Genomic DNA, 27267 nt, shown 5'->3' with positions numbered 1-27267 from the left:
AAGGTTCCCGGGCAATGATGGCGCCAGGAGGCAGAGCGAGCAAACGGGGATGATCTGGGATCTATTCCAAAGAGGTGGCGGGGGAGGTGGTGCTGGTGTGCCCCCAAACACGGCCATCTCGGCTCCAGAGCCCTGGAGAGCAGTTGCCGGGTTCACACGGACTCTGAAGACAAGCGTATCCTGCGGGTGGGCGACTCCTGGAGAGCCCACGCCCAGGCTGGCCCAGGGGTCCGCTTCTCTGCTTCTTGCCCCGTGCCCGCAGGCGACAGAGTGGCTGGTGTGCTCGGGGGGCCTCCCAGGGCGCGGCGGCCTGCGCCCCTGCCACCTGGGGCTACTCCCTTCGGAACCTCCTGTTTGCAGGCGTCGCCTCGGCCTCCCGCTCGGAGCTGGGGCGAGGGGCTGGCGACGGCGGAGGGGGCTGGCGGCGGCGAGCGGCGCGGCCCCAAGTTTATGCTAATCCGCAAAGAGCCCGCCTCCCGCCTCCCCTCCGCGGCCCCAGCCGCGAGCAGCGCCGGCCACTCCGCGGGACGCAGCCGCCGCGAAGCGCCAGGCGGCCGGGCCAGCGAGCTCGGGGGGCCGAAGGGGACCCCGGGACCCTCGGGGCCGGACCCGGGCCGACCAGCGGCGGGGGCGGAGCGGCGCTGCAGGCGGACACCCGGCGGGGGGCACCGCGCGGGGCCGGGCAGAGGCGCGGGGGCCGCGATGGGCCGCCGCCGCCTGCTCGTCTGGCTGTGCGCCGTCGCGGCGCTGCTCTCGGGGGCGCAGGCCAGGGGCACCCCGCTCCTGGCGCGGCCCGCGCCGCCCGGTGCCTCCCGCTACAGTCTCTACACGACGGGATGGCGCCCGCGGCTGCGCCCGGGGCCGCACAAGTAAGCGCGGGCGGGCGGCGGGCGGGAAGAGGGAGAGATGGGCCCGCGCGCGCCGCCGCTCCCACCTGCCCGCACCCGCGGGGGGCGTCGAGGCTCCGGGCACCCCGAGGCCGCTGCACAGAGGGGGCGGCGCCCTGGGCCGAGCACCTGCCCAGGCGGGCGCCTCACGCTCCAGGAGATTGCGGGGCTGGCGAGGAAAAAGGAACCGAGGGGGCCTGGCGCGGCGGCTTGGGATCCTGGCAGTGCCCGCGGAAACCTTTCCAGCGAAGTAACATTTTCCAGCTGCGCTGTGTGCAGATTCCGGGCGAGCGGACCAGGTGGAGGGAGAGGAGGAAGGGCGGTCCGCGCGCTGAGCACGCGGGGCTCCCCCGCCCCGGGCCTCCCCTCTCTCCCCTGGCCCGGCCAGGTAGGAGATGGAGCTGCGCATCGGGGCGGCCGCTGCCCTCTCGCAGTCAGCCTGGCCCCAGCAACCCCATGGGAGCCCCAGCGTGGCCGGGCTGCAGAGCCAGTGCGGGCTCCTGGCTCTGGGCCTGTGCTGTGGCACAGCCGTCCACAGTGGTCGGCTTATGCCAGGCAGCCACCTCCTCAGCCCTTGTGGCTCATCAAGGAGCCTGCTGCCCCCGCCTCAGCTTCTGGTGTTTCGTGGGCAGTGGCTTGCGAACTGGCCTCAGTTAAGTGGGCTGGAGGCTCTGCCTGGGGTGCTGGCTGAACTTGAATTCTAGCTGAATTTGAGAGCTGTTGTAGGAGGAAGAGTACCCACACTCAGTGGGCCTGGGTACATCACAGCGAGCCTCCTGGAGGAGGTGGTACAAAAACTGCTCTGAGAGTAAGGGAACAGGACCAAAGGCAAGGGCTGCAAAACTACGAGGAGAGGTGGATTTCCCCGCGAGCCAGGCAGGGAGGAAGGGCAAGACGTGGTGCTCTCAAAGGAGTCACTGAGTGGGGACTCCGAAGCCTTGAATGCCAAGATAAGGAGTTTGGAATCAGCCAAGGATGGGGGGTGTGGCAGGGCACTTGAGGGAGAATCCGGGCTGGCCTCTTCCCCACGCAGGGAGGGGCAGCCACATCAGGCTCTTGGTTCCAAATAGTGCTTAGCCCAGGGGCCACCCATCAGGGAGGCTGGAATCAGAGACCAGCAGCAGGACTGGACCCCAGACCAAGGGCGTTGGCTCCCAGGGACACAGAGGACAGAAGAGACATGGGGGTTTGGAGCCCTGCTGAGGCCCACAGATGGAGGTGGGAGGGTAGGCGCCTCTGTGGGCCTCGCTCAGCCAGATATTCCAGGGGTGCCGTTTTCTTCTGTAGGGCCCTCTGTGCCTATGTGGTGCACAGGAATGTGACCTGCATCCTACAGGAGGGAGCGGAGAGCTACGTAAAGGCTGAATACCGGCAGTGTGGATGGGGGTCCAAGTGCCCCGGGACAGTCACGTAAGTGCACTCCTCACCTACACACTTGGAATCCCCTGGCACAAGCGCCAGTCCTGCCTTCAGCTGAGAGCAGCTGCCAACTCCACAAGGGGCTTCTTGGACTCCAGAGAGCCCACCTGAGCCCCAACACAGGCCAGAGTAGAAGGCGGCCCCAGAAAAGAGGGTGCCAAGGAGGACCCCAGGGATTTGGGCTTGCAGCAGAGCATCACCCGCACAGACAGGGGCAGGCTTGGGTTGGAGCCCAGGAACCACAGAGGGACAAGGGGAGGGTTCTGGGGGCAGAGGCAGCACAAAGCTAGGAGGAAGTGACAGAGGCAGAAGGTGAGGGGAGAGGAGGGAGCAGAGGGCCCCTTAGGCAATGGCTGATGCCACAGGGGGGCCTGGCAGGCCCAGGGAGGACTGTGGTGACCACAAGGAGGCAGGCCATGGGGCAGGGAGAGGAAGCCGGAGCAGCAGGGCTGCATGTGAGGACCTGTGGGGCTGCATGCACATGGGATGCACAGCTCTGTACCTGGAGAGGTTCATGTGTGTGTGTGGAAACAAACCTGTTGTCTCTAGTGTGTCAGTGGGTGAACAGGTACGTGGCTGAACAGGTGAGGGCATGGACCCTCGCGAGCCTGCCTGTACCCCAGACCTTCCCTTCCCTGCTCACAATCAGAGGTACCCATCCATCTGCCTCTCTGACCGGAGCCGAGGTCCCGGAGCAGGCTAGAGAGGAGTGGAAAGAACTAAGGGGAGCAGGTGGGAGCCAAGAGTGGCCCCCAGGGCAGTGAGGGGGCTGCCAGCGCCAGCTCCAGGGCAGTGCCCCTCCCAGCCCACAGGGAGGGCTGGGGCTGTGTCTGAATTCTCCCAGGTGCTACTGCAGCCTGAGTGGAATTTCTCATGGCAGCATGAGCTAGAGGGGGTCCAAGTGGTCTTGGGAGTGATGGGGCAAAATTCCTGCTTCTCTCTAAGCTACCAGGATGGGTGGGACTTCTACCTGCATCCTTCCCTAACATGACTGTGAGCTTCAGGAAGGCCTGCCCTTACCCCACCCCTGTCACCTTAAGCACAGAAAAAGTAAAGCTCTGTGGGTGATATGGAGGTGGGGAGATACCCAGCCTTATGCAAGTGTCTGAGGGCAGCCCTGAGTGCCAGCTAGGGGGAGGAGCACAGCCCTCAGGTGCAGGATCCCGCTCTCTTGCCCTCCCTGGCCCAGGTACCGCACAGTACTCAGACCCAAATACAAGGTTGGCTACAAGACAGTGACAGACCTCGCCTGGCGTTGCTGTCCCAGCTTCACTGGGGAACGCTGCCCTGAGCACCTCACGGACCATGGGCCTGCCCCACCCCAGCTGGAGCCTGAGCCTCAGATTCCTTCGGGGCAGCTGGACCCAGGCCCCAGGCCCCCTTCCTACAGCAGAGCAGCCCCCAGCCCTCACGGTGAGTCTGCCCAAGGAGACCCTCCAAGGTGATTGGGTTTCTTGGGCTCAGTGGCAGGGACAGGGAGGGGACTGATCCCAGGCTGGCTGAGCTCTGGCATGGATGGGGAGGGGCAAGCCCCAAGCCCCACCTTCACCCCACCATAAAGCTGAGAGAGTTATGCCCAGTGAGAAGGTAGGCTTAGAACAGAAAGTCTCGGCTGGGCGCGGTGGCTCACGCCTGTAATCCCAGCACTTTGGGAGGCCGAGGCGGGTGGATCACGAGGTCAGGAGATTGAGACCATCCTGGCTAACATGGTGAAACCCCATCTCTACTAAAAATACAAAAAAAATTAGCCGGGCGTGGTGGTGGGCGCCTGTAGTCCCAGCTGCTCGGGAGGCTGAGGCAGGAGAATGGCATGAACCCAGGAGGCGGAGCTTGCAGTGAGCCAAGATCGCACCACTGCACTCCAGCCTGGGCGACTGAGCAAGACTCTGTCTCAAAAAAAAAAAAAAAAAGAACAGAAAGTCTCTTGGGTGGCCTGGCATTGTGACAAGCTGAGAGGGTGAGGCCAGTGATGCCCCTGGGGCTCTCTTCTCTTTCCCAGGAAGAAAAGGCCCAGGGCTGTTTGGTGAGCGGCTGGAACGCCTGGAGGGTGATGTCCAGCGCCTGGCTCAAACTTATGGTACCCTCAGTGGCCTGGTGGCCAGCCCCGAGGATCCCAACAGGATGACTGGTGGCCCCAGGGCTCCTGCTGTCCCTGTGGGCTTTGGGGTCATCCCTGAGGGGCTTGTGGGCCCAGGAGACAGAGCCAGAGGGCCACTAACACCTCCCTTAGACGAGATCCTAAGCAAGGTAACAGAGGTGAGCAACACTCTTCGGACCAAGGTGCAGCTTCTAGACAAGGTGCATGGGCTGGCACTCGGCCATGAGGCCCACCTGCAGCGGCTGCGGGAAGCCCCACCATCGCCACTCACCTCCCTGGCCCTGCTGGAGGAGTACGTGGACCGACGGCTGCACCGACTCTGGGGGAGCCTGCTGGATGGCTTCGAGCAGAAGCTGCAAGGCGTCCAGAGTGAGTGTGACCTGCGGGTGCAGGAGGTACGGCGGCAATGTGAGGAGGGTCAGGCCGCCAGCCGGAGGCTGCACCAGAGCCTTGATGGCCGGGAGCTGGCCCTGCGCCAGGAGCTGTCACAGCTGGGCAGCCAGCTGCAGGGCCTGAGCGTGGCTGGCGGGGGCAGCTGCTGTGGCCAACTAGCCTTGATCAACGCCCGTATGGATGGCCTTGAGAGGGCCCTGCAGGCAGTCACCGAGACCCAAAGGGGCCCCGGTGCCCCGGCCGGGGATGAGCTTACGAGGCTCTCTGCTGCCATGCTTGAGGGAGGTGTGGACGGGCTGCTTGAGGGTCTGGAGACGCTCAATGGGACAGAGGGTGGAGCAAGGGGATGCTGTCTGAGGTTGGAGATGGGGGGGTGGGGAGTGGGCGGCTTTGGGACCATGCTGGAAGAGCGCGTGCAGAGCCTCGAGGAGCGCCTAGCAACATTGGCTGGGGAGCTAAGCCATGACGGCACCTCTCCGGGCAGGTCAACTCGGCCCCTCGTGCAGACAGAGCTGGCCGTGCTAGAGCAACGGTTGGTCTCACTGGAGACTTCATGCACCCCGAGCACCACCTCAGCCATCCTGGACAACCTCGTGGCAGAGGTGAAGGCCTGGCAGAGCCAGAGCGAGGCCCTCCTACGCCAGGTGGCCAGCCACACAGCACTGCTCCAGCAGCTCAATGGCACTGTGGCCGAGGTCCAGGGACAGCTGGCAGAAGGGACGGGCAGCTCACTCCAAGGCGAGATCACTCTGCTCAAGGTCAATCTGAACTCAGTGAGCAAGTCGCTCACAGGCCTCAGTGACTCTGTCAGCCAGTACTCTGATGCCTTCTTGGCTGCCAACACGTCCCTGGATGAGCGGGAACGCAAGGTGGAAGCCGAAGTCCAGGCCATCCAGGAGCAGGTCAGCAGCCAAGGCTCCAGGCTTCAGGCTGGCCACAGGCAGGTCCTGAACCTGCGTGGGGAGCTGGAGCAACTCAAGGCTGGTGTGGCCAAGGTGGCCAGTGGGCTGAGCCGCTGCCAGGACACAGCCCAGAAACTTCAGCACACAGTGGGACACTTTGACCAGCGGTTGGCACAAGTGGAGGGTGCGTGCAGGAGGCTGGGCCTGCTGGCTGCGGGCCTGGACAGCTTGCCCACTGAGCCACTGAGGCCCAGAGAGGGCCTGTGGAGCCATGTGGACCAGCTGAATCGTACACTGGCCCAGCACACGCAGGACATTGCCCGCCTCCGGGATGACCTACTGGACTGCCAGGCCCAGCTGGCTGAGCAGGCACGGCCAGGGCAAGCCAACTAGACAGGCTGGCCAGGACCCAACCCCTAGATCCCACCAACTCGGGGAACATCACCCCAGAGCCCAGCCTTATCCAGCAGCGCCTTCCAGCCTTCCCTGGCTAGCCCAAATGGCACTAAGGAGGCCACTGAGGGAATCCTCCATGTGGCTATCCCAGCCACCAAAACCCATGCGCAGTGCTGCACAAACTGGACAGTTCCGGACAGCGGTCAAGGCAAGGATGTCGTGCTTGAAGGCCAGGGTGGACTTGAGAGATTTCACATTCCACTCTCTGCAAATCAGTGTCTGGGCAGCCAGCTGCAGGGCCTGAGCGTGGCTGGCAGGGGCAGCTGCTGTGGCCAACTGGCCTTGATCAGTGCCCGTATGTAAGGCCTTGAGAGGACCCTGCAGGCAGTCAGCACCAGCGTCAGCAACTGCAGAGACCTACAGGCCCACAGCCAGTGGCCTGTCCGCATTGCCCTGTGCCCACAAGCAACAGTCCACAGCCCTTGGTGGCTTCTGTTCCTTGTCCCCTCGGCTTCTCTTCGCAGCCATCAGGACTAGGTTTGTGCAGGAAGGTGATGCCCACTGGAACTCTCCTCACACCTGGCAGCTTCACGGATGCTGTATCTGGACTAAGGACCAGAGGCTGCCAGATGTTTCTGGCTCCTCACGTGTCCTTCAGGACAGAACAGAAGCACAAAGACTCAGCCAAGAGTTCTCTTTATTCCCTTTGATCCTGCCCCAAGGTGAGGGCTTAGGCAGCTGTAGAGCCCCAGGAAAGAATGGAATCCAGGCAATCTGTTTAGAGACCCCCCCCCACTCCAAATTTATCCTTTTCCTTTCCTTCCCCTAAGATGTTTCCGGGCCCTCTGGTGCCCACACTGTCCTCTTCCTTCCACTTGCGGGTGGGGAAATCCTTCCTGCGAGGTCAGGGCATTTCTTTACAAAGTGGCCCGAATGAGGCCAGGCCCTGAGAAGGAGCCCCCAGCTGGAGGAAAGGGGCTCCAAGCCTTGCTTTTAACACCCCTGCAAAACCCCCACCCTCCCAGGATGTTCACAAAAGGTGAGAAATTCAGGTACAAAACCATCAATGGACAACTTGAAAATGCATGTTCCTCAGGCCTATGCAGTTCCCAGAGACTCTGACACCGGTCTCTGCTGAGGCTCCCAGCCTCAGTTTCCCCCACAGCAGCACGGGCCCCACTGTGCTGCTCTTCAGGTCCCCACAGCCCTGCCTTTGGTTCCTGGACATTTGGTATTCTGCCCTCCACTCTGGTACTATCAGAGTAGGGTAGGCTCTGGATTAAAGCTTTTAGCCAGTCTAAAGCTACTTTCTTCAAAGACAGTGGGAGGAGAGGTTGCTGGGGCATCAGCCCTGCTTCCCACCTCTCCTTAGGCAAGAGCTTACCCAGCAGCTGTGAGCACCAAGCTGGCCAGCAGAGGCTGGGGGAGGACTGTCAGGCCAACACCTGCCCCAGCTGAGTTTGGGACTGTCCTTAAGGGAGGTCTGGAGAGGCAGCGGCAGCAGCTGGACGGGGAGCAGGCCAAGCTGGAACCACACTCTCTCAGCCTGCAGGTGTGGGTGTGTGTCATGTGCTGAGATGCCAGGGCACCAGCAAGGGGGATATGTTGGCAGTGATGTCTGGCTTCAGAGGGTACAGTCCTGGCTCCCAGGCAAGGGGCGGGGAGAACACTGTGTCCTTGCAGAGGCTGTACCACACTCCCACTGCTGTCACTAATCCTTCACTGAAGCCTCGAGCCTCGGTAGGGCCTCCCTCTTCTCCCTGTCCTATCAAGAGTTACAGCAAGGTCCCAGGTTGACAGGGAGACAGATATCAAAGGCATAGAAAACCCTGCAAGGAGGCCCGGCACGGTAGCTCATGCCTGTAATCCCAGCACTTTGGGAGGCTGAGGTGGGCAAATCACTTGAGGTCAGGAGTTTGAGACCAGCCTGGCCAACATGGTGAAAACCCATCTCTACTAAAAACACGAAAATTAGCCAGGCGTGGTGGTACACACCTGTAATCCCAGCTACTTGGGAGGCTGAGGCAGGTGAATCGCTTGAACCTGGGAGGCAGAGGTTGCAGTGAGCCGAGAGATCATGCCACTGCACTCCAGCCTGGGCAACAGAGCAAGACCCTGTCTCAGAAAAAAAAAAAAAAAAAAAGAGAGAACCCTGCAAGGGCCCAGATGACAAGCTAATTGCCCCAGGCCAGTGCCACACTGACGCCTGGAGCAGCTGCAGCTTAGCTGGCAAAAATAGGACGGGGAAGATGGGGGAGTATCTCTAGCTGCCAACCAACCTGCAGCCCCCTCCTTCCCCTTCAGTGGGTTTGCCCCATGACACTCCAATTCCCACCCTCCTATACCCCAGGACACCTAGTCAGTCCCGGGCCGGGCCAGGGAGGAGGAGCCAGCCAGGGCAGGTTCAGTCCAGGGTATCAAGGTCCACAGCAGGCAGTGGCTCCCGCCAGTAGCAGAAGTTACTGTATTCAGGGTTGACCAGGTCTGTGCTGGGGCCACGGGCCACAGGTGGGAAGAGGAGCTCGACCACCTCACCAAGCCGCTCATACCTACAGGCAGAAGGGGGCCAGCACTGAGCCTGAGCTGCCACCAAACGACGGCCTCGGCCATGGGAACCCAGAGTAAGGGACAGACTCCCCGGTAAGAGGTAAAATTGGGGCCCAGGGAGAAGCCGGGGCAGGGGGACGTGGCAGGGCATGGGGAACGTGACAGGGTTTGGCCTCACGTGGATTTGTGGTTCTTTATGAGCTCCTGGATGAGCTCTCCCTGGGGGTTGACTGTGAAGATGCGTGACTCAGGGAGGCCCACCTGCCGGTAGGCAAAGACATCCTGTGGAAGACAGGAGGGGCCCATGGAACGGAGGCCTGCAGGCAGCTGGGGAGAGGTGGCTTAGCAGAGGGGAGGGGACACACTCACGTTGGGCCTGTTCCCAAAGGCAGCATAGAAGGGCTGTCCGTGGGGCAGAAACAGCTGCTGGATGTCACTCAGGCAGGCGACCTTGAACACCTCTGGTTTCTTCTCAATCACCTCTCTGGGGTGGCCAGAACCACAGCAGGGAAGGGGGCCAAAGTAGGGAAGAAACCAGAGGGGATGGCAGGCTCAGGTGACGGGGGGTCTGACCCCACCCTCCTTGCCACCTGAGAGCTTAATGCCAGCCTGCTAAGGCTGGCCTGGCAGTGGGCCTGCCTCTCCCCACCAGGGGGCCATGGGCTTGTATGTGTAGGGGTGGTTACCTGTGGAGGGCAGAGAAGAGGCTGCTGGGAGACAGAAGGATGGGGCCCTTGGGGAGGCTACAGCCCCCCTCGCTCACCCACTGCAGGTACCCCTTGGTGAGGTCCGCCATGCCAATGGCCCGCGCTGAGCAGTACAGGAACTTGTACCCATTTCTGAGAGTGGGGGACAGGGTGGCATAGAGCCATCAGAGACCAGCCAGCCCCCATCTGTTTCCCCAGCTTTAGCCTGCCTAGCCCAACTGTGGGACTCTGATGTTCCAACCTTTGCAGGGAGGGGACTTGAAGAGAACGGCCAGGCAGTGGACTCAGCTGGACGGTGCACAGAGTCCTGAGGCCTGGGTGGACCAGGATGGAGAGCGCCTCCCCTCCGGCCTCAGGCCAGTAGATGGGCCCTGATCCTAGAACACAGCCCCAGGGGATAAGCCTTTCGCAGAACTGCAGGCCAATAGAGAGGTCTCAGCACTCCAGGCACCTGCCCTGGCGGCCTCCCTTGTGGGCCCTGCTGGTCCCCAAGATGTCCTGTCCTGTCACTCCCTCTCTAGAGCTGGGGCCCTCGCCTCAGCCCCAGCACCAGCCCAGGCACTCACAGGTGGATTTTGTGATAGAGACTGGTGATGCCGTGGTGTGTCCAGTCTTTCCCCAGCTGGGGCAGGATATGGCCCAGAGCATCCGACCTAGAGTGAGAGAGGAAGGGTTACTCCAAGGCAGCTCCACGTGGCCCAGCTCCAGCCCCAGGATGGCCCACCAGGAAGGGAGGGCTCCTCTCACTCCCCACCACACCCAGCACAGAGGGAGGCGAGTCCACAACCCCTCTCCCTCCCCTTCCCACAGCCAGGTGGGCCTCACTTGGTGATGGTGCCATCGATGTCAGAGATGACCACCTTGTCGTCCCATTTCCACAGGTAGATGGTGGCCTTGCAGCGGCAGGTGCCCTGGTACTGAGTGGTCACACTGAAGACCACATCATTGGCACCTTCTTGCAGGTTCAGGCGCCGCTGAGGCCAGACAAAGGGGGGTGTGTTGTGATTGATGACAGCCAGGCACTGCCTACCTCTCCCCTTACGCCGTGGCCTCTGATCCCCTTGGGTCTCTCATTCTCCTCTTCCTCCTAGCTCAGAGACCCTTCTTGGATTCATCAGAGATAGCCACGCACAGATACATCCGTGCGGGCAGAGGGTGGCCATGCTGATCAGGGCCCTGTCCAGTGCAGGCCACAGGAGCCCTAGCCTCCCTTCACTGCCCTTTGAGATGTAACTCACAGACAAAGCTGCATCCATGACTCCCTGCCCAGGATTCCCAGGCCAGCCCCAAGGCTGGGGCTGCTGTTGGCAGGGAGACACCCCCCTCCATAGATGGGGGTCCTGTGGGGATCTCCATAGGAAGCCCCTCCTTGGGGCCAGGGTACCTGAGTCAACATTGTCCTAAGGAGAGGCCTAACCCTATACTTGGTCCATAGGGAAGGATCAGGGCCGCTTCCCACCAAAGCCCTGAGTTGAGTGTGAGCTCCAGGGTACCAGACAGATGGCAGCTGCTTTGTACTGGCTGGTCAGCCCCTCCTGGACACCTCCCGGACCATGGAGCCACAACCATGAAGAAAATATGTTCTCATTCCAGGAGCCACCAGTTACTGAGCTTAGAGAAGATGTGACTTGGGGCCAAGGGTTGCCAGAATCTGAGGGGCTGTCATCATTATCTGATTCTTTTTAGTGTTGTTTCCAAGGGCTGACCTAGAGCCTGCTGGCTCACTACAGATTGATATCTTAGGAGGACCTAAGAGACAGCTTTCCCGGTGTCTGACAGACAAATGGGCTGGCATGAGAAGAAGTGAGCACCCTGCCCTTTGAGGTATTCAAGTGGAGGCCATCAGGGAGGCTCCCAAGGGGATAGATTCTGGCCTTTGGTGAACATGTGGCTCCCTGGAGCCATTTCTTAGCCGGGTCCTGAGGGACTGTAAGACAGAATTAGCTCAGCCCCTCCCCAAGCTCCACACAGACAACCCACACTTACGATCTGATCGGAGGAGAGGCGGAGGGACTTCTTGTAGGTAGGAGTGGAGGGTAGCAAGGAGGGGATTTCGAGGATCACAGGGCTGTCTGGGGCATCATCATCACTGCTCAGGACTTCTGTCTTCTCCCTGTGGACCACACTGGCTCTCAGGCCATCTCCTCCAGCCAAAGGGCCTTCACTCCCGGGAGATGCCAAGAGGAGGCTGGACCTGTCCGCACCATGCCAGGGCCTACCCAGGGTATCAGTGATCCCTCCCTCTAGATGCAACCCATTTGGAGTGGTGGCAGACACAGGGGTGCAGGCTGGCAGTCTCCACCCAGCTAAGTGACAGCAGAGGGTGCCGAGACCCAGGGCTGCCAGCCCTCAGTGTCTGCCTTGGAGATATTTACCTGAAATACCTAAAGTGTATCTCTGGGCTTATTCCCAACCCCACCTGCTTTGGTTTCAGTCAGGCCATCCTTAGCTGCTCTCCACCCAGCCGTAGGCAGCTGGGTCACTTCAGATGTGGAAAAAGGAAACAAAGTCAGCTGGCTTATTTGGGCTGCGAGAGGCCCTGCCCCTCCTTAATAGGGATCCCCTTGTCTGGGGCAGGAGCCTGAGGACCTGTGCCAGCTCTGCCATTTCCTGGTTGTGGGCCAGGAAATGTGTCTCTAGGCCTCATTTTTCCCATCTGTAAAATGGGGCCATTTCTCAGAAAGAAAAGGTATAGAAGTGCTTGCGGTGGCTCACGCCTGTAATCCCAACACTTTGGGATGCCAAGGTGGGTGGATCACCTGAGGTCAGGAGTTCAAGACATGCCTGACCAACAGGGTGAAACCCCGTCTCACTAAAAATACAAAATTAGCCAGGTGTGGTGGCGGGCGCCTGTAATCCCAGCTACTCAGGAGGCTGAGGCAGGAAAATCTCTTGAACCTGGGAGGTGGAGGTTGCAGTGAGCCAAGATCGTACCACTGCACTCCAGCCTGGGTGACAGAGCCAGACTGTCTCAAAAACAAACAAAAACAACAAAAAAAGAAGTGCTTGGTGCTTGGGGAATGACAAAAAAAAAAAAAAACCCACAGCTGGAGACAGGGTGCTGGCTCCTCCCTGCCGCCCCCCGACCCAGGGCCATCTTTCCCAGGCTCCCACTGCAGAGCCCCGATAGGGGGTCTCACTCACCCCTGCTGCTCCTTGGCTGCAGTCTTCTCCCTCTGGGCACTGCACTGTGGAAAGAACATCTATTAGTGAATCCCACCTCCTGCCCTGTGCTGGCCCTGGCCCTGCCCCTCGACTGTGACTACCCACCTCCTCGGCCAGGAAGTCCCTGCGTCGCCAGGAAAACCACCATCGCCCGCCCTTCCGGGGCATCTTCTCCCTCTCCAGCTTGTCCATGGTGCTCTGTGGGGCAGATGAAAGCCATGGCAGTGTTTCCTGCACCACATAAACCTCCTACCTTACATTGTTCTTGGGACCCTCCACACATGAGCCCAGAGTCTGGGCCAACCCTAGGGCAAGGTGCTGTCAACATCTGGAAGCCAAGGAAGTGTGCTCACCTCCATCCTGGGATTCCAAGCAATGACTCGGGTGAGCTATGCTCAAAAGACCAAGGGCTATTCCTGCCCCTAGCCCTGATCCCTAGCTCTAACCCAGCCTCAGCCTGGCCTCCAAATCTTGTGGATCCATTCCTCTACTACAGTAGTTAAAAGCAATGCTTTGGGAGTTTCTCAAGATCTGATACTCCCTATGCTGTGACCAAGTGACAGCAGGGAGAACAATCTTTAGCCGGTACTCCCCTCAACCTCCAAGACTGCCCCAGGCAACCTCCTAAGGTCGGTGATCCTATTCCACGAACAGCCCCCTTTTCTGTATGTTACCATAACTATCTGGTTGGGGCAAGTTGACCTCGTGAAAAAATGTTGATTAGATCTACGCTATTATAGATAACCCCAGGCAGAGCCCAGGCCAAGGCCCATCTTGGGGACACACCAGCATCCTACAGACCCAAGTCAGGAGGATGTGGGCTTGGGCTGGGAACAGCCAGGGGGGCCCCTTGAGCTGGGAACAGGCTGGGGGCAGGGGTCTCTCAGGGGCCTCAAGCGGTGGGTCTGTCTGGGTAAGGTGAGGAGATCCAAGCAGGGAAGGGACCCTTTTCCTTCCCACAGACTCTGGGTCCTACCTCAGACCCTGTACCAGCCAGAGGATGAAGCTGTCATCCAATGGCAGTGACAGCTGTCAACATCTGTTAGTGATGCTCTTTGGGCAAGCCAAGAACAATAGGCCATGCCAGGTCAGTGTGGTGCCTTGGATTGCTCCCAGAGGGGCAGGTACAGGTTGGCACAGGCTGGCACTGCCCAGGAGGGCACCATCCTCTACGAGTAGGGGAAGGTGGCTGGGAAGACCAGGGAAGAAGTTCTGGGAAGAGTAAAGAGGCTAGGCATACCCTCATTCCTTTCCCTCTCTGGGCATCATACATGCTGTTCCCCACCCCTGGCCAGCTCAAGGCCCATCCATCCTTCAATCTCTGCACAGCGGGCACTTGCTTATCAAACCCCCTTGCTGTAGGCTCTGCAAGCACTACACACCTGTCCTTCCCAGCACTCAGGGCTGAATTATATTCATCTGGGTGAGTCTTTGGTTAACTTCGTCTTCCTTCGAGAGCAGGGATAATTTTGTTTTGTTTATTCATGACTGTCCCCAGCCTAGGCCTGGGACATAGTAGGTACTCAAGAAACGTGTGCAGATAAAGAAAGTAAGCACCCTTCAGCCCAGCCTGGAGGAATAGTCTTCAGGCAAGGTGAAGGGTGCAACTTCCATTTCCCAAACCCCATATTTCAGATACAAAGGCTTCCCCATATTTCAGATGCAAAGGCCTCCTGCTAAATAACATGTCCTTGTGTAAGCATCTGTTGGATTTTTCTTCCCCTCTGGTTTGTCCTGAGCTCCTCTGAAGTCAAGTTTCAATACAACAGGATTCAGCCATGGCCAGGAAACCAGGGAAGGGTGGGGCAAGGCTTCAGGGACCTGTGTCGCCTCTCCCAGAGTGAGTCTTGCAGCCAGCCAGCCCCTGGCCCCCAGGCCCATCTCTGTTCACCCTTCACTTCCTTGCCAAGGGTCTCCCTGCCCTGAGTCTATGGCTACCTTCCCCAGCAGGGGCAATGGTGCTCTAACCATTACCTTGGGCAAGTTTTTCTGGAAGGCTTGCAGGGAGAGGATCACGGGGGCAGCCACAGCCCAGTTATAATGCCTAGAGAGACAGAACAGGGCATCAGGCTGCAGCAGCTGCAGGGTTGTGAAGAGGGAACTGACTCTCCGGCCGCCAGCAGCCCCAGCTGTGGGACTTACTTTCCATTGATTTTCACCACTAGGTTTGGGTCATCCAAAAGTCCGGGGTTTTTGGTGAGGTCCTGGTAAGAGACGCTGTGCTGGTTGAATTTCTCTGGGCACAGAGGCAGAGTGAGGGGTGAGGCTGGCACATCCCATGTGACCCGCTGCCCCAGCCCTCTGGTGCTCCCCACTCTGCTGCTCACCTCCTGTCGGTTGGCTTTGTAACCTGGCAGTGCTCCTCCCTACCTGTGGTTTTTACACCTGTTCCCACCCCAGGATTCACAGGATAACTCACAACTTAGCGTCAAGCGTTTTGCTTCATGGGGACTTGGGAAGGTCCAGCCCCTGCTGGCGGAGTGTGGGCTGCACAGGGCAGACAGCTGCAGGGAAGCCCAGCCTCCCACCTCTACTGCCCCACCCTCACGGTCCTCCCTGCCCTCCCCATCCTCTGGGCACAGCACCAGTCCTCAAAAGGGCTTGGCCATAGTCGAACATACCTAGGGAGATGTCCCGGCTGTCAGCCAGTCCGCCACAGAGGGACAGTGCTATTGTATCCACTGTGTCCAGAGTGGGTTCAGGTTCATGTTCAGGGTTGGGGTCCCTCAGGGACTTCTGACTGCTGGGTTCACTCCATCTTCTGGCCCCCAGCCCAGACTCACTGCGGGCAAAGGGGCCAACAATGACAAGAATACGAGGAGGGTGGGAGATGGGTCCTCCCTCCTCCCAGGCCCTTGATAGTGGACCCTTGGCCCCAGGAGCCCAGACTCAAGACACCCTGGCATCCAGAACCCAGGCACCTTTGGGGGAAGTAAAGCGCTGCATTCTCAGAGTCCAGGGAGGGCAAGTCGTCCAGGTAGATGTCACTGGGGCCCAGGTGCTGGCTTCTCTTTGGGGAGCCTGAGGGTTGAAGAGAGGATATATGTAGAACTGACATGTGCTCAGCAGTGTGGACAGTTAAGTGCCCTCTGACTCTGAATTCTCTAAGGCAGTGCTGCCCAGCAGTACCTTCTGCAGTGATACAAATGTCCCATGTCTGCACTGTCTGATACATTAGCTGCTAGCCACATGTGGCTATTGAGCACACTTGAAATGTGATCACAGTGTGACAGAGAAATGGAATTCTAGGCCGGGCGTGGTGGCTCACACCTGTAATCCCAGCACTTTGGGAGGCTGAGGCGGGTGGATCACAAAGTCAGGGGATCGAGACCATCCTGGCCAACATGGTGAAACCCCATCTCTACTAAAAATACAAAAATTAGCTGGGCGTGGTGGCATATGCCTGTAGTCCCAGCTACTCAGGAGGCTGAGGAAGGAGAATCACTTGAACCCGGGAGACGGAGGTTGCAGTGAGCCGAGGTCGCACCACTGCACTGCAGCCTGGGTGACAGAGCGAGACTCCGTCTCAAAAAAAAGAAATGGAATTTTATATTTTAATTGCAATTAATTTAATTTTAATTTTTAATTTTTATTTATCTGTCACCCAGGCTGGAGTGCAGTGGTATGATCATAGCTCACTGCAGCCTCGAACTCCTGGGCTCAAGTGACCCTCCTGCCTCAGCCTCATCAGTAGTCGGGACTACAGGCACATGCCACCGTGCCTGGCTAGTTAAAAAAAAAAAATTTTTTTTTTTTTTGTAGAGATGGGTTCTCACTACATTGCCCAGGCTTGATCTTGAACTCCTCAAGCAATCTTCCCACCTCAGCCTTCCAAAGTGCTGGGATTACAGGCATGAGCCACCATGCTGTCCCTAATTTGATTTGAAATAGCCACATATAGCCAGTGGCTACCGATTTGGATGGCACAGGTCTCGTGCTTTCCTAGCACTTTTTGATAAACCTGAGCTTGTGAGCTGGAGCCATCTGAGTCTGCTCATCTCCCCGACTTCCTATCCCGACCGTCTTCCACTTCTCGCTCAAGGCATGCCAGCTGCTTTCAATTTCTGGACATGAAACTTCTCTCCAGCCTTACATCCCTGGCACATACTGTTTCCTCTGCCTAGAATTCCCTTCCCCTGCGCCTCACTTGGCTGACTCTTCATTATCCATGTCTCAGCTCCAACATCACCTTCTCGGAGGGGCCTTCTCTGACCACCTGGTTTAAACAGCTCCCATTCCAACCAATGACTATGCCTGTGGCACGCCCTTCCACACACGCAGCATCTGTCTCCCACACTGCACTGTGAGCCTCATGAGGCTGGTGCCAAGAACAGCACCTGGCACACAGCAGGTGCTCGAAATGTACTTGAAGTTCCAGCACCCACCCAGGGGACAGAGCGAGGCCAAGGAGGCAGTGGGAGACACCCAGCGTCACTCACCTTTCCCCCTGGAGACCCTCTCTGGCTGCCCGGTGGAAACTGGACCCTCCAGAGTGGCCCAGCTCCATGACTTGGAGGCAGGAGGGAGGCCCATGTCCTCAGAGCTCTGAGTCCTGGTTTCCTCTGTCTCTGGGGTGTGGAGAGGGGGACCCACTAGAGTGGGATCCTCTGTGTCAGGCTGAAGGTCAGCACCAGCATCTGTTTGCTGGATTGGGAGTCCCAAAGGGTCCACGTCGCCAGCCACAGAGGTAGAGGGAGTGCTGGGTCCTCCCCAAGGAGGAGAGGTTGCCCCAGCTCTGCCTTCAAGGACCATTGAGGACTCGGGCCGCTCAGCTCTGGCCACCTTCAGTGGAACAAATGGAGGAAGATGTGGGCCAGGGCAAGGCCCATGCCCCACAAAGCTTTGGGGGCGGTGGCCCGAGTTTCAGTCCCTCCATCCCTGACCCATGGGGGCCACAGAGCCCCTGAAAGGCAGGGCCTGGGGTTGATACAGAGGGACCCACCTTAGGCAGCCTCCCCCAGGCCCACTGCATGTGGGACTCGGCTCTCAGGGTACTGGGCTCCGGGGTCCGCACCTCCAGCTCCGAGTCGCTCTTAGGGGATGTTAGCTCACCTGCTGAGAGGCTGCAGGAGACATATTCAGAGGCCTTGAGCCTGCCTACCCATCCCCGCTGCTGCCCACCCCAGCCAGGGAAAAAAATATGTGCAACCTATATTTATGCCTGTGTTGAATCCAGAATATATAAGGAATATGTAAAGATCTAAAGAGTATATAAATATATGAATAACTTATACTAATCAACAAGAAGAAGACAATCCAGTAAGAAGAAGGATGGGAGGGAGGAAGGAAGGAAGGAAGGAAAGGAAAAAAAAAGAAGATGGCAAAGTTGTAGCTGGATTGCCTAATGGGCATAGGGTTTCCATTTGGAGGATGGAACGTTCTGGAACTAGATAGTGGTGATGGTCATTCAACACTGAATGTACTTAATGCCACTGAACTGTATACACTTTGAAACAGTTAAAATGGTAAATTTATCTTATGTATATTTTACCACAATTTAAAAAATCAATAAAAGACTTGAACTCTTTACAAACAAAAAATACGAATGGCTGGTAAACACATTAAATGGGTTCTGTGTCATTAGTCATCAGGAAAAATGCAAATGGAAACCTCAGACCTTGATCTGGAGTCCTGGCCTGCAGCCCACCTGGACTCTCACCTGGCCTGGGGGGGCCACTCGCCATCCGAGTAGGGGTAGATGTCTTTGGGCTGTGGTGAAGACTTCTCTTCCAACTGGACACTGCTGAGGGGCCACAAGGAAATGGTCACTGATCGGGCAGGATGCCCCAGGCAGGAATAGAGCCTGGACATCAGGGGCTTGGTAAGGTGAAGGAACTACTGCTCAGAGAGGTCAAGGCCCTTGCCCAAACTTACACAGCATGAGCAGAGGAAACAGCACTTGAACCCCCAAACTGGGGTTCAAGTCCCTTGGTCCTTACCCTGGGGGCTCTGGCCTCAGCTTTTCCGGCAGAGACAGCTCACTCTCAGCGCCTGCCTCCAGTTCCTCTGGACTAGAATCATTTGCCACTGCATCCTCCTTCTGCTTGGGTTTCCTCCTGTGACGCCTCTTCCTCCGCCCAGTGGAGGCCATGCCTGCCATGACGAGGCCCTCAGGCTCACTGGCAGTGCCCAGCTGGGAGTCCGAGGGGAAGCCAGACAGACCCCCCCAAGGGATGGGTGAGGTGCACAGGCCGGGAGGCACGTGTTCCTGTGAAACAGACCAAGAACTGAGGTGGGGGGCTGACCCTAGTGGGGCTGCGCTCACCACACAGTCATCTTGAGCCTTGCCTGGGTCCCAGCCCTGGAGTGAGCTCATTTAGGGTCAGGAAAACAGGTGTGGAGGCACCAGCCTGGCCCTGTAGCCACTGCTGGCCTCAGAGCTCCCCAACAGAGCCACCTGCCACCCTGGCAGGCCAGGCAGAGATCTTGGCATCAGCCTCTGATCTCCTCTTCTACCCAAGTCTATGACAGCAGACATCTACTTCTGCTTTAAGATTCAGCCAGATGTCTCCTCCTCCAGGAAGGAGCCTTGGCTATCCCTCTCCCAATTCCAACATCCCTCACTGCAATGACCAAACAATTCATCATCCATTGTTTACATGTCTAGCTCCCAGACCAGTCTGGAACTTTCTTTGAAGGCAGAGGTCACCCGTCATCTGAGTCTATTGCACAGTGTCTGGCATACAGTAGGGACTCAAAGTTTTTCAAGTTCTGTTTCAACTCCTCTGCTGGCTTCTGCTGGGCCCTGCCTCCCCTGTGCGAACACCCACCACTTACACACTTCTAGGTTTCAGCCGCACGGAGCTGGCACCAGACCCAGGACAAGCCAGATGTTATACTTCCCAGCCCCTTTCTTCAGCTCCCACCTCCTCTCCAAGCTGCCTGGGGAAGGCCTCCTTTTCATCCCGCAGGGGCCCAGCTCTGGGGTCCAGTCTTCTGAGAAACCGTCCCCAACTTCCCAGTAAATAGAGTCAGCTGGTACCCTGGCCCCTTCCTCTGGGCCCCCACAGCATATCATGTGTGCCAGAGGCCAGCCCCAACTGATACCCCTGCCTCAGACCTCTGCTGGTGGGGTGCTCCCAGGGAAGGGCAAGGATGATGACAAATCCCAAGGCTCTGCCCAGAAGAGGCACAGGAAAGGGGTGAGTGGGGCAGGTGCTGTTAGGAGGGCAGACTCACGTCATTGCTTTCCAGCTCCTGAACAAAGAAGGCCTCCCCGCTGTCCCCAAGCTTCATGTGCAAGTCCACAGGCTCCCCATTGATCTCAATGTCTACCTGCAAATGGAAAGCGGTGGCAGGGACATGGGCCCTCACGCCCATGCTTCTGACCACAGGCCTCCTGGCTGGTCCTCCAGTGGCTCCTTGCTGCCCCAAACACCGTACTTGCTGGGGTTCCTTCCCTCCGGACCTCAAGTGCCTGGCTGCTCCCCATGAAGGGGGGCTCTGCTGCATCTCTGCTTCCTCAGAGAGGCCTTCACTGAGCTCTGTACCCATCTCTCCCTCACTCACACTGCCCCACTGTCTGAGCCTCATTGTACTTGTCACTGTCTCAGTCTTCTTGTGTATTGCCTGGTTTCCAAGTTCTTCCCTCTCTCACATCCACAAGAATAGGGACGCGATCTCTCTTGTGATCACTGTGTCCCCAGCCCCCAGGTTATTGACTGCATGAACAGTGGTGGGAATTTCGGTGTCCTGGCCCTTTGTGGAGTGTTTTCTATAGATTATCTCATTTAATCTTTGCAACCCCTTGCAGTAGCTCCTATCATTACCTCCACTTTATAGATGAGGAAACTGAGGCTTTGGAGATTTGAGTAATTCGTTAGGAGGCAGCCTCACAGCAAGTGAGCCTATGAAGCCAAAAAGGCTGAGTCTACAACCCAAGCTACTAGCCTCTTAGATACACTGTTTCCCACAGGCTACACTTTTCTATTAGGATCCTGGAAACGTCACAGTTGCCTCAGTGTGAATTGTGATTCACACCCTAGACCTTGCTGCTAACAAAAATCTCTGCTGTGCTTGCCTGAGCCCAGTGAAGGTGGAATGGATTTATTTATTTATTTATTTATTTATTTTTATTGAGACGGAGTTTCGCTCTTGTCATCCAGGCTAGAGTGCAATGGCACAATCTTGGCTCACTGAAGTCTCTGCCCCCCGGATTCAAGCGATTCTCCTGCCTCAGCCTCCGGAGTGGCTGGGATTACAGGTGCCCACCACCACACCCGGCTAATTTTTTTATTTTTAGTAGAGACTGGGTTTCACCATGTGGGCCAGGCTGGTCTCAAACTCCTGACCTCAGGTGATCCACCAGCGTTGGCCTCCCAAAGTGCTGGGATTATAGGCGTGAGCCACCATGCCTAGCCTCAAGTGGATTTATTAAGAGAGAGAAACTAACATTTGAGTATTTCCCACATAGCTGGCCCTGGGACAGTATTATCAGTTGCTATTGACTTGTCCCACCAGCATCATTAGGCAGATAAAATCATATCCATTTGTGCAGGTGAAGTAACTGGGCTCAGAGGCATGAAGTGACTTACCAAGAACACACAGGTAAGGTCTTAGTAAGCTGAGCCAGGTCTGACGGCCCCAGCACTGGGATGAGCCCTACTGGTCTGTTTCCATGAGAAACTAACTGTGAACCCTCCCAGACCAAAACCCCCAAATCAACTCAAAAACCTTCAAAGAAAGTACAAACGAAGGGAAGCCTGTCCAGAGGACAGATCCCCACCTAAGGGAGGCCCCAGGTCCTGCCCTGGGACTGTAGTGGCTGCCCCAGCTTAAAAAGCCCACTCTGCAGTAGCCACCTCAGCCAGCCTGAGCACTCACCACCTTCTCCCGTGACCGCAGGACGCCCAGCTTGCCAAAACGCACGTGGAAGGGTGAGCACTGGAACGAGCCGTCCACCTGCTTCACCACCAGCACGTCAATGCCGCCGCTCAGCGTGGCTGGGTTCAGGCCCCAGTACAGCTCCTTCACCGTCCCAAACACCGTCTCCGCCAGCTGCCCCACGTAGTTCATGGCTGGTGCTGGCAAAGAAAGGCAGTGGCTTGCACAAAGGTCTGCTCCAGCTCCTCCACAAGAAGCTCCTGCAGCCTGACCACTCAGACCCCCAAGTTTACATTTGCATCACGCCTTGGAGCGCCTTCGCATAGATGGCAGCAGCCGTGCGATGGAAGGTACACCTGTAGACATGGGTCTAACCCCAGCTTGCCCACTGCCCTGCTAAGGGACCCTTGGGCAGCCGCCTCCTTCTCCAAGTGCCAATCTCCACATCTGTAAAATAGGGCACAAGGTAAAACAATACCCAGTTGCCTTGTGCCTCTAAATGCCATGACTAATGATAATGACCGCAGTGTTCCGTGGGTACGGCTCATTTCATCTTCACAACAACCCTGTGGGGCTGGCTGAGCGGGTGTCATTATTCCTGTTTACAGATGAGCCAGCAGAGGCTCAGAGAGGTGGAGTGACCTGCCCAGAGCCCCAAAACTATGAAGGAGGGAACCTGAGATCTGAACCCAGGTTTGTGTGGTTCTACTGGGATGGTCCAACTGTGAAAACAGGAGGGGGTAGGAAGAGGGGGCAGCCTCATTAGATAGCAGGCCCAGGGCCCTGCTGGATAATGGGTGACTGTGCTAATGAGTGCTCTTCTTTTCCCAGGAAGTGGGAAGGAAGGAGCCTCCACTTTTCCATCTGAGAAATGGGCTCAGCTGTCTTGCTATCTCCTGGTCCTGTGAGTTGGAAGGTGTCTTGCTGGGCGATTGTAGCTGACTTATGGGGGACCAAGGGTGGGAGCACCCAGGTACTCAAGGCTCTGTTCAGCCCCATTCCTGGGGTCAGATGCTCAAGGCAGAGCATCCCCTATAGCTGGGGGCTTAAGGCCCCAAACTACAAATTCCTTCCCAGTTTCCCTGGTGGGAAGCCTGTCCATGCACAGCCTGACGCCAACGGTGTCCAGGCTATAGTTCTCAGACCCCAATTTCAACCCTAACCCCAGCTCCTCAGACCAGGGCTGAGCTGGCTAGGTGCTCAGACCCACAATCAGGCCTTGGGCTGGCCTCAGCCCACTGAAGCCGCTCCCTCCCCCAGTCAGACCAGTCTCTCCAGCTTTCCCACACCAGACAGGGTTGGGTAAGCCCAAAGCAGGAGGCTGAGGCGGCCTCAGAGAAAAAACAGGGCTATGATGAGAGCCTCCTCCAAGCTGGCACAGTGCCTGCCCCAGCAGCTTCAGGTGATCACCCTGCCCTCCTGGCCAGGCCAGTGGCCTGCCGCCCCTCTGCCTGCCAAGACCCGGACTGTCCCACCTCTACAGGGCACTTTCTTCTCTCAGACCCTGGGTCAGAACCCCTGGAGGACAGCCTGCCATGCATGACCACTTAGCAAAGAAGATAAGTGGCTTACCCAAGGTTAAGTGACTTTGTAGGTGAGGAAACTATTCAAGCTCTTCTAAGCCGACAGGCCATGGAAGGGGTATAGGGAGGGGAGAGAGGGAGTAAAGACTCATATCCAGCTCTCCTGACTCTAGAGCACGGTCTCCTTCCACTCCATGCTTCCAAACCACCCGAGAGTTGGCTGCATGGCCCATGGCCACTTCTGCACAGCCCTGCAATGCCTTGCACTCAAAATGTGGTGTGCACCAGCAACAAACATCAGCATCAGCATCACCTGGGAGCTTGTTAGAAACAGAAACTTAGGCCCAACTCAGCCCTACTGAATCAGCATCTGCATATTTTTCTTTTCTTTTCTTTTTTTTTTTTTTTTTTGAGACAGGATCTCACTCTGTCACCCAGGCTGGTGTGCAGTAGCACCAAAATGACTCACTGTGGCCTCAACCTCCCAGGCTCAAGTGATCCTCCTGCCTCAGCCTCCTGAGTAGCTGGGACTACAGGCATGTACCACCATACCTGGCTAATTTTTAAATTTCTTTTGTAGAGACAGGGTCTTGCTATGTTGCCCATGTTGGTCTCAAACTCCTGGACTCAAGTGATCCTCGCACCTTGGCCTACCAAAGTGCTGGGACTATAGGCGTGAGCCATTGCACCTGGCCTAGCATCTGCATCTTAACAGGATCCCCAGGTGATTCCTGCAGCCTTTCATGTGTTTGAAAGGAACTGCTTTTGTGTTCCCAGTCCACAGTCTACTCTTGGAAGAGCCTAAACAACAAGACCCCCACCTCCACAGCATTTCTCAGATAATGCCACATCCTGCCCATCCTAGGACATCGGATGAAGCAGTGGATTCTTTCAGTCTATGCCAGAGCGTCACAAACATAAGACACAATTAGAATTGCCAAAGTGAAAATGGGATGAAATGAAACTCCTTGGACCCCTAACATGTCACTCAAATCAAGTTTATCTGCAAGGCACCTGCCATGTGCTAGATGGGACATTTCCACTTTGGTTTCTCCCTACCTAATGCCAAACTCTGAATATAGGTCTGGGGAGACAGACTGGTGACAGACACTTGGTGGGCAGACCTCTAAACTACCGTGCCCAGGAAAAGCAGAGAGGACTCCAGAGGCTTCCAGGAATTAAGGAGCAAGCATGGGGAGGGGCAGAGCCGGGGTTGGGGCAAAGGTCCATCCAGCTGGAGGTCCAAGCCTGAGCTTTCTGCCCTATTAAGCCCTAGTGCAGTTTGTCAGCTTCGGCATTACTGCCCTTTGGGGCCAGATAATTCTTTGCTGGGGGGTGGGTGGGTGCACTGTAGGATATTTAGCAGCATCCCTGGCCTCTGCCCATTAGATGCCAGTAGCACTTCATCCCCCGCAGCTCCAGGTTGTGACAGCGAAATTGTCTCCAAACATTTTTAAATGTCTCCTGGGGGACAAAATTGCCCCCAGCTGAGAACCACTGATCCAGTAGAAAGGGCCGAATAGCAGAGATGGCACCCAGGGTCCTACTCAGATCCAGCCCTGGAGTATTCTCAGGCAAGTAACTGGCTGGCCTCAGTTTCCCCTTCTGTGAACCAAGGCCTCAGTTTTTTAGACCCATCTCAGCTCTAATGTCACGGGAGTCCAGAATTCTCTCCTCTCTCTGTTCCCCCCACTTCACCAATGGATGTCCCCCAGCATTTTGGGGGCCTTCTGTGAGCCCCCCACATCTGCCTGCTCAGCATGTTGGGGGCTTCCAGTGAGCCCCCCACATCTACCTGCTCAGCATTTTGGGGGCCTCCTGTGAGCCCGCCTCTGTCTTCACCTATCCCTTAGGCACCCCCTTTTCCCAGGACCCAGCTCTACCTCCTTGTTCATTTCCAGACAGAGGAGAGCTCTGCTTGGCTCCCCTCTATCACCCTCCACCCACAAACTAACATGTCTAAAATCAGCCACTTCACTCCTCACACCTTCCAAGGAAGCCGAATACCCCTTAGGACTAGTCACTACCCCTCCCTCCCTCCCTAGCCCTCTGAACCTTCTCGCCCAATTTCCTGCTCATCCAGCCCCTCCTTTTTCCAGCTGTCCTAGGTTGAGACTTTATAACCAGATGCCCAGATCACGGGTGGCCACAGGACATTAGGAGAAAAGGCACCAGATTATCTGGTGCTGATCCCCACTCTGCCATTTGCTAGCTGTGACCATGGGCAAGTGACTTCATCTCTCTGACCCTCAGTCTCAGCCTCCAAAATGGGAATAACATCAGGCGAGTGTGAGTAACTAATGACTTTGTGTAAAGCCCTGGAATGCAATAAAAGCCTGTATGTACACCTATCAGCAGCAGCATCATGACAGCCCCACTCATGCAGGCTGGTCCTGTGGGCACTGCAGGTCATACTCTGATGAACTGCCCCTGCCAGCAGTTGAGAGTTTGGACTTCTTTTATTTATTTATTTATTTGAGATGGAGTCTCGCCCTGTCACCCAGGCTGGAGTGCTGTGGCGCGATTTTGGCTCACTGTAAGCTCCGCCTCCCGGGTTCAAGCAATTCTCTTGCCTCAGCCTCCCGAGTAGCTGGGACTACAGGTGTGTGCCACCACGCCCGGCTAATTTTTTGTATTTTTAGTGGAGACGGGGTTTCACCGTGTTAGGATGGTCTCGATCTCCTGACCTCATGATCCACCCGCCTCAGCCTCCAAAGTGCTGGGATTACAGGCGTGAGCCACCACGCCCAGCGGAGTTTGGACTTCTTAACTTGGCACTCAAGGCCGTGCACAATGGTGGCACCACTATTTGCAAAACGAGCATGTGCGCTCCACGTAGGCCTCACACCCTACCTTGGGGATGTTCACAGGCCTTCCAGGCTAGACTACAACTCTAGCACAGGGAAGGCAGAGCAAGCTGCCCTAGGACTGGGCTCTCAGCCCTCGGGGCTCCCAGATTTGGGTGAATGAAGGGTGTGGCTCTCCACCGAGGACCAGAGGGAGCAGGAGAGTAAGCACTCCTAGTGCCCCAGTAGAGAGAAAGTGCCACCCCAGCCCCCAGCAGCTACAGCATCTGACCTGCCCAGTCTCAGGGCAAGCAGGGCAAGGGCCAGTCACTGTTTTGCAACTGAGGACACTGGGTACCAGAGAAAGTGGCTGTCCTCCTCAAGGTCACACAGTCAGGCTGGGGTAAAGCTGGGCCAGCCTCCCCTGGGAGGTTTCGACGTCTCCTCTCCAGACTCTACGTTCTGGGTGTCCAGGGGGCCTGCAGCCGCTGGGCCAGGGAGAGAGGGACAAAATGAGGCCAGTCCCTCCACCCCTGCGTCCCCATCTTATAGCTAGGGGTGGACCTAGGCCCGCGGACAGGAAGGAAGGAATGTAGGATGGCAGGACAGATGGGCAGGGCGGGAGGGGAGAGGGTCATCTCTTCTCCCCCCGAGTTGGGCCCTACCTGGGGAGCTGCCCACTGGAGCTCCTGGACTCAGAGCCGCCGCCTCTACCTGCGTGCACAGGATCCACAGGTGAGTGTCTTCGGCCCTCACTCACTTGGCGCTTCCGCGTCCTCTAAGACAGGGTGAGATCACGGCTCCACTCCTTCTACGATCCTAGTGCGGCCTCCACAGGCCCCAATCTGCCCAGGCTCCACTCCCTGGAAAGACCCCGCCCCTGCTCCGATCCCCGCCCAGGGCGCCCTTTGGCCTCTGAGGCGGGGGCGGGGCCAGACTTCATGCCCCGCCCACCAGACCCCGCCCCAAGTCCCTGTGCCACCGCCTGCACCACCTCCAGAAAAGTGTGGATTTCGGAATGGGGCGGACCTAGCTCCTCCCAGATTTGCTTCCAGCTTGCTGTGTGATCTTGGGTGAATTCCTTCCTCAATTTGATCCCATTTCCTGTTTTGTCAAAGGGGGAAAGCCGCCTTGCAGGATTTTAGAGATGACATGAAATGACTTTGCGCGGCTCCTGGCGCTCAAACGTCCCCTCCTGGGGACAGCTTTTCCTGAACGCACCCGTATCTCCCAGACTGGACAGGCCCCTCGCGTCATCTGTTCGCATAGCCCACAGTTGTAATTTCATATTTGCTTGAATGACTACTTGATTAATGTATATCGCTTCATTTAAATTTGAACTCTGAGAGCAGGTCATGTGCATCCTTACACTCCAGCGCTTATCAGTACATCGCCTGACAAACAGCAGGCGCTCCATAAATGCCCGCTCCTTCATTCCATCCCTGGGACGTTCTGGTCGAGCGGCAGCGGGCTCAATACTGCCACTGGCCAGCAGGGGGCAGGCGGTGATCAGTCTTCTCGCCCAGCCACGCTCCCTCCCTGGCTGCAGGCACTGCAGGAGCGGACAGGTGAGCTCAGGTGCGCCGAGGCACGCGGAAGGTCCATTTACTCTCGTGCCTTG

The 27267-nt window shown here is 57.4% G+C and overlaps 2 protein-coding genes and 1 long non-coding RNA gene across 8 annotated transcripts; 2 read left to right on the top strand and 1 right to left on the bottom strand.

Moving 5' to 3' along the window:
- Positions 1-517: 517 nt before the first annotated feature.
- EMILIN3 (elastin microfibril interfacer 3) lies at positions 518-7397 on the top strand. The gene is made up of 4 exons (XM_024239122.3): positions 518-869; positions 2175-2297; positions 3496-3719; positions 4306-7397. Exons 1-4 carry the CDS (start codon positions 703-705, stop codon positions 6090-6092), a joined length of 2301 nt encoding a protein of 766 aa, XP_024094890.2. The 5' UTR covers positions 518-702; the 3' UTR covers positions 6093-7397.
- Positions 6776-26549, bottom strand: LPIN3 (lipin 3). 6 transcript variants are annotated; one of them, XM_024238455.3, is made up of 21 exons: positions 26312-26526; positions 21338-21537; positions 19694-19789; positions 18454-18722; positions 18174-18257; positions 17457-17577; positions 16954-17296; positions 15436-15535; positions 15136-15296; positions 14657-14750; positions 14489-14558; positions 12620-12712; positions 12494-12537; positions 11336-11462; positions 10175-10323; positions 9916-10002; positions 9329-9481; positions 9012-9126; positions 8821-8924; positions 8451-8644; positions 6776-7860 (listed from the first exon to the last, which is right to left on the bottom strand). In XM_024238455.3, the coding sequence occupies exons 2-20, from the start codon at positions 21527-21529 to the stop codon at positions 8500-8502; spliced, it is 2547 nt and encodes an 848-aa protein (XP_024094223.1). In that variant the 5' UTR covers positions 21530-21537; positions 26312-26526; the 3' UTR covers positions 6776-7860; positions 8451-8499.
- Positions 21359-22274, top strand: LOC129052234 (uncharacterized). Its single transcript, XR_008517176.1, has 3 exons — positions 21359-21687; positions 21946-22030; positions 22169-22274. It is a non-coding gene; the product is annotated as an uncharacterized LOC129052234 (long non-coding RNA).
- Positions 26550-27267: the final 718 nt, after the last annotated feature.

Source organism: Pongo abelii, chromosome 21, assembly GCF_028885655.2.
Source record: "Pongo abelii isolate AG06213 chromosome 21, NHGRI_mPonAbe1-v2.0_pri, whole genome shotgun sequence".
Classification (NCBI taxonomy): Eukaryota; Metazoa; Chordata; class Mammalia; order Primates; family Hominidae; genus Pongo; species Pongo abelii.
This window is presented reverse-complemented; position numbering and strand designations above follow the sequence as displayed.